This window comes from Tauraco erythrolophus, chromosome 25 (genome assembly GCF_009769465.1).
Source record: "Tauraco erythrolophus isolate bTauEry1 chromosome 25, bTauEry1.pri, whole genome shotgun sequence".
In the NCBI taxonomy this organism is placed as follows: domain Eukaryota; kingdom Metazoa; phylum Chordata; class Aves; order Musophagiformes; family Musophagidae; genus Tauraco; species Tauraco erythrolophus.
The window spans coordinates 40,515-46,917 of record NC_141489.1 but is presented as its reverse complement, the minus strand read 5'-3'; the positions used below and the strand labels follow the sequence as shown (position 1 = coordinate 46,917).

General features: G+C 39.9%; 1 protein-coding gene across 1 annotated transcript; it reads right to left on the bottom strand.

The window, feature by feature from the left end:
• Positions 1-284: 284 nt before the first annotated feature.
• Positions 285-3,765, bottom strand: SOST (sclerostin). Its single transcript, XM_009982310.1, has 2 exons — positions 3,546-3,765; positions 285-706 (listed from the first exon to the last, which is right to left on the bottom strand). The coding sequence occupies exons 1-2, from the start codon at positions 3,763-3,765 to the stop codon at positions 285-287; spliced, it is 642 nt and encodes a 213-aa protein (XP_009980612.1).
• Positions 3,766-6,403: the final 2,638 nt, after the last annotated feature.

The window sequence follows — 6,403 nt, the reverse complement described above, 5'->3', positions numbered from 1 at the left end:
TCCTACTTGCACTAGCCACGTGACCTCCCATAAATCTCCAAGGTGTACCTCTCCTCTCAGACTGAATTTAGGTGTTGCTACCTCTAGCTCAGTTTATCTCATTTTCTTATCAGACCGTAACTGCTATAGTCTGATAGATTTTTGACTATGTGAGACTTTGACCCATCTTAGCAGAAGGAATTGGAACCTACTGCAGTCAGAACGTCATGCTGTGGCCTGTGAGTGCCATTTGATGTTTTGTAAAATATCCAGAGCTGCTAGGCTGTATCACCCAAAGCCATCTTCTAATAAGCATTTTCTAACTCATGCTGGTTCGATTTGCTGCTCCGGGCTCTGGAGAGACGGGGCTTCTTGTTCTTCTGAGGCCTGACAGTTTCCTTTCCAAAGTCCTTCAGCTCAGACTGATTGTGGTAGCGAGTGTAGCGCTTGCATTTGCAGGATGTGACAGCTCGGAATTTGTAAGTCCGAGTCTCTTCCTCAGGACAAGACATCTGGATGCGCTGCGTGCGAGTGTGAGCAGGAATGCAGCGATAATCCAGAGCATTCTGACGCCACCACTTCCCTCTGCCAATAGAGTTGGGAAGGAGGTGTGAGGGGCCACACTGACCAGAGCAGACCAGTTCCTTGACAGGCTTGACGCTGCGACAAGGCCCTTCTGTGACATAGCGGGTGGTTCGCATTTCTCTGCAGCTAAGGTCGGAAGCATCTGCAAACAAGAAACACATTAACTAATGACTAATTTCTTCCCCATCCTTGAGAAAGCACTTTGTTGTTTCTGTAGCAGATAACTAGCACTGAGCTAGATACAAGTTGGATATCATGAATGGCAGATTTTGGGAAGAGTATCTCCAAAGGCTCACTCATGCAGCTTCTGAATATTTGGCTATTCTAGTTATAAGACCCTCGAACAACCACGTACAAATTGATGAACAAAATCCTTCTCTTGCCACTAGGTAAATTCCATGTCAGGGTTGTGCAGGTGGGGAGTGGAGTTTCTGAAGTGTAACCTCAGCAGAAGTGGTTACTTCATGGCAAATTTTGATGGGATTCTCCTGGCCTCATTTACCTGTGGGCAAAACCTTCCCTCATTACACTAGTTTATTGACTTTAGAGGTTGATTCCAGATATAAATTCTTCTGCAACAAAGACAGTGTTCCTGAAGTGATTTTTAACTAGCATAACGTGTTCCATGTTAGGGAAATCAGCAGGTAACAACAGTGATAAGTAAGGAATTCCCACTCTTCAGGCATTAGGTTTTCCAAGTTTATTGCTCTCTGTGATAATCCCACATCTTACATAATTTCCTTCAGACAGCTAGAGGTACCTTCGGCCTGATTAGGAACCTTACACTGTCCCCCCCCCCCCCCTTTTTCTCAATGGATAGCTATGGGCAGATGAAACACTAGGAAATACAAGATTTTTTAGCATTAAAGGTTTAGAAAACCCTTCCAATTGTAGGAAAAGACTCTTCTGCCAAGTGACATGCTTGGCTAATTGACTTGTTTGGAGGACACAGAATTTGATTTTTGAAGGTGTTTATCTTCTAGAACTTCATCTAGATAAACACATGCTAATGTTCTCTTAGTCAAAAGGATAGTTTTAACTCAGGAACGCTAGTTTTGGTGGAAATCCTCAAAGGTCAGCTTACAAATAGAAGGCTGTGTCTCTTAGACCCATTCTCCTTGCTGTGCACAAGGTGGTTCCCTTCTTAGTACATCCAAAGAGAATTCTGACCCTGAGTCATTAGTGATAGAACATTATTTGTACAGACATTTTTGTTTTTCCTGTGAAGTACAGAAACGTGTTTTAGTGCTCAAGTTTATACTTACCAAAGTACAGCTAGCAAGATTTCATTTTTTAGACGTTTTAAGGACTGCATAAATGAAATAAAAAACAATCCTTGTCATAATGCTGTGACAAAAATGCTGACAACTGAACTCCATGTGCACTTAGTCCCCAAGTCCCTCCCAAGTTCCCTAAGCATTTAAGAAAATTATGTCTATGTAAAAAATAATGCTCTGAATCAGAGTATTGTAGCACCATAGCACATAGGCAGATATCGTTAAATATACGGGCATTTTGCCTCAGCTATATAGGTTTATTTTCTGTGTATATATGTCCTGTCCTATATGTGTGGAGGTTCTACATACTGCAAAATTAATTATGGTCTGGTGCAACGTCATGTGTCCCAGTAAGGTCTGGCTGCTTTGGATCATTGATTTGATTCCTTGTGTTAAAGATATTAAAATATATATGCAAGACCATTGCCTATCTTGAATAACTGTCCAGTCTCCTTCATTCTCTCTTTCTTAAGTAAATGTGCTATCCACTTAAAAAAATATGCATGTATCAGTGGGACAGATTCCCTCCAGTTGATGTCAGAGTAGCAAGAGGCTAAAAAATGAAGGTATTTAAATGTAACAACAAAATAAACCTGCTTTGACCTAGCGCATGGTGGGGCTGCCTGGGAGAAGCAGAGTGTTCCCCGTTTTAGGGACTTAAGACCTTTATAAAGTTGCACTCTCAAAAACTTTTTTTTTTTTTTTTTAGATATTGTTAATGCTATGGTTTTAAACACCTTGACTGACAGCTCCAGCAGTAAAACACAATTCCCTTCCAGTTGTCCCCAGAAAAAGGCAATCAGCTCAGATCTGCAATGCACAACAGCGGAAATTCTAAGTTTAACTTGTTGCTATGTGCATTTGGTAGCCAAATGTGTCAGTCTGGAGGACCAAGTTTACCTTTTCCTCCAGTAGAACACCTCTTTAAAACTACCTTCTCTGTTTGGTGCTAACTCCCCATCTTGCATCTCCCCTCACAAAGCTTGTGGCTTGCATCTTTGCTAATGTCAGACATTTGGCCGAATGCAGTGATCAGGTATTATGAAGTGTGTCAGTGCTGTTAAAGTAGCCCCACTGATTCCAAGATTGCACAGCTCTGCAAAATAGAGTCCCCTCCAATTCATTTGGGCATGGATTCCCCTTGGGAGTGCTTTAACTGTTCACAACAGGCTGCTGGAATTTGGCTGAAAATCTGGCTGTTGGCAAAGGACGCTTTCCAAGCAGCACACTTCTTCCACCTAGCTGAATGCTGTGTGATCTTAGATATCACTAGTGTGACTCTTTCTAAATATTAAGAATTTATATTATTATCTCCACTGTCAACTCACTGCCCCATCCTAAAATCAAAGACAGAATGATGATGTTTCCTCATAGTACTCGCAAAACAGAGAGAAATTGAATATCTTCTATGGTTTTATGTATTGAAGTTGTGTCTGCAGAGAGCAGCTGGGCAGAACAGGAATGTATATTGTAGTATCTAAGGATTGTTTAATAGACAGACCACATTTTTCATCAATGAACTCTGGTATATCCCTTCTAATGTTTACATTGATACTTCTTCAACAGTAGATGTAACTCCCTATCACGTACAGCATTAGGTGCACACTTTAAGGTTTTAATAAATAAACATACATGACAAAAAGTCTTCTTTTACAAACTGTCTGCTAAGGTCCAAAACAGTAATCATGATGTTATTTTTCTTACCGTTAGGGTCTGGGGCTTGTTGTATGTGTCTTCCTCCATGCTTTGCCTGGTTCATTGTGTTGTTGTTGCTGAAAGTCTGCTCCATTGGTGTTTCTGTATTTTCAGGGACCTCAGGAATGATTTCTGTAGCGTCATTTTTAAACACTTGCCATCCTTCCACAGATCGAAATGCAATTTGTATTAAGACACAGACAGAGCACACAGCCCAAGAGATCTGCATGGTGGCAGCTCACAGATTAGCTTTTCAACACTCTGACAGTCTCAGATCCCAGGCAAAAAGCACATTATTCCCCTTTTTTAAATCCCTTTTAGAATCAAGCCAGCCAATGACTATACAAAGTGGGAAGGGCTAGACAACAACTCATTCATCTCAGCTTTTGTCAGTGTGAAATAAAACGGGTGTGTGGGGGTGGGTTAGTGACAAAATTCTACAACTTCTATGTAAAAACTTCTCACATGCACTTCATTTTTGAGCCTGGCAACAATGGTGATTGACAAGACTAGGATGAATTGCCACCTGACAAGTCTTTCTGTGGTTTTTCTAACAATGTTATAATTAAAACCTGCTTCTACCTCCATATTTAAATCTTTAACTGTTGTCTTTTCCAACAGTTTTTCAGACTTTTTATTTTTACTCTTCTCCCCCACTTCCGATATTGAAGTAAGCAAATCTCGAAACTGTAGCTCAATAGTTATGCTTTTCAGTCTCTGCAGGCCAACGGTAGGGGGTGGATAACTTTTTTTTTTTCCTTTGGAAAACAAGGAACTCTACATTTTGTTTCACAAATGTACTGGAAGAAACAGGAAAGAGCTTCTTTTCAAAATGAGAAGTTGTTTTGTTTAGTTTTCCTTAAAAAAATAAGCTATCTGGAATATGTTAGGGTAAACTGCCAGGATGTTGTACGTCATGTTTTTTGATGTGCTCTTTCTCACATTTTTATCACTTAAAAAACCCAAACATTTGCATTTGCTTTAAACTCACTGCCTACTACTACTTCTGCTGACATTCTGCGCAAGTGTTGAATATAGGACATGTGCTTATTTTAAACACATGAACGTGACCAGATTGATTTCCATTCATGATGCAACCAACAAAAAGGGAGAATCAATGACCTTGTGTTTAGGGCACCTATGCCCAAGATGTATTAATGTGTCATGTTTTAAAATCTCATCTATGGTGTTCTTCTTCCTTGCAAAAATAACATGATAGTGGTGATAGCTGCATCATTTCTTTGTCTCAAGACCATACACCACTTTCAAGTTATTTGCAAATGATGTCAGGCTAAATACACTGACTGGAAAGCATCTCAGCTTTTAGTAAGGTTAGATACTACATTGAGCTCATCAAAGCTACTGAAAGCAAGAAGTTCACTTAAAGCAGTAGAGGGACACCCATGTGTGTTACCGCAATGTTTGTTGCATATATCCTCATGAAAATATTTCATGTAGAACAGATTCAAAAGTGATTCACTGTCTGACTTTTCCTTGCTACTGTAAGACTGATTACCTAGGGCTTGCGTTCCATTCTGACAATTTCCCTGACTTGGCATGGAAAAAAAGTGTCATCAAGTTTGAAGTGGAGGTGTATTCTCCCTTGGTGTGACCTTGATGATAAATAATAGGGTCAAACAACAGCAATGACCTGAGGACACTTGACCTCCTCAGCCTTACACATACACAGAGACACACACAGTAGATGCACTGGCGGTGCTGAGCTTGATGAGCTTTTGTCTACCTGCTCTGTACGATGGTCCTTCCCTAAAATAATATCATCTGAAATATATTGTGACATGCTTTCTCTCCTACCCTTTCTCTCTGCCAAAATTATCGCAATTAGCATTCTTAGAAGAGCCCTCCTTTCCAAATACTCCAAACCCTCTAAAAGCATTCATGCATTGTGCTGCATACAACTGTGTGCCCTTACTGTCTGTTCCTCCTTTCCTCCAGCCCGCATCTTCTGCATCCGACCATCTCAGAAATTACTGGTTTTATGGAGGGATACAACATACTATTTTCTTTTTACAATATTTTTTTTCTTCACAGCCAGTCACGATATCATTCTTTAATACAGACTGTTGTCACATAATTTGCCTCAGATGTGCTGATTCATTTTTCATTATAGCTGCTGCTATAATCAGCAGCAGCAGCAGCAGCACTGCTGCTTAAAGATTATTAATCTTTTATTAATAACTGCCTCCTTAACTCAAAGCAGTCAATGATGGTCTCAGAAATACAGGAAACCCAAACACTCAGCCATTGCAAGCATTTTTCCAAGCATAATTTTTCTCACTTAGTAAGTCTATTTTTGGCTTAAAGCTACAAGTGAAATCTAGTCAACAGCAAAGGATACACAACTTCAGAGAGGCATCATATGATTGCCCACCAAACAGGCTAGACTATGATGATTAAGTTATACTTGAAATTGTGTATAATGATCTCAAGCTCTGCTATCAGACCTTATGACACAGCTATTTTTTTCTTTTTCTTTGGAAATACTGACGTGATGTTCTAATGGCCCTCAAAGGAATTAAATGGTGTGGGGTTTTATTTTGGTGGTGTTTTTTTTTTTTTTTTTGAAACTGAACAATTCAGGAAGGATGACCAGGAACCAAATAAAGATTTTTTTTAACTTGGTATTATTTTTGTCAGACAGGAATACCACCTGGAACTGGTATTTACCAATAGTAGTCTCATCCAAAGGGAGATCTCAGCTTGTGGAACAACGGAGTTCAGCTGAAAAGCAGAACAGGAGAGCAGAAGAAAATCGAGTACTGGTAATCACTGGACCATTGCTACCTATTCACTCCCTATTTAAATGCCTTCAGAATTGTATGTATCTATCAAAGCTCAGTTTCTGT

Excerpts from the sequence above, each read along its gene's own strand:
- SOST (XM_009982310.1), bottom strand. The coding sequence starts at position 3,765 with ATGCAGATCTCTTGGGCTGTGTGCTCTGTCTGTGTCTTAATACAAATT. Across the intron at positions 707-3,545 it reads ACAAGCCCCAGACCCTAACG|ATGCTTCCGACCTTAGCTGC; the intron begins GTAAGAAAAATA and ends TCTTGTTTGCAG.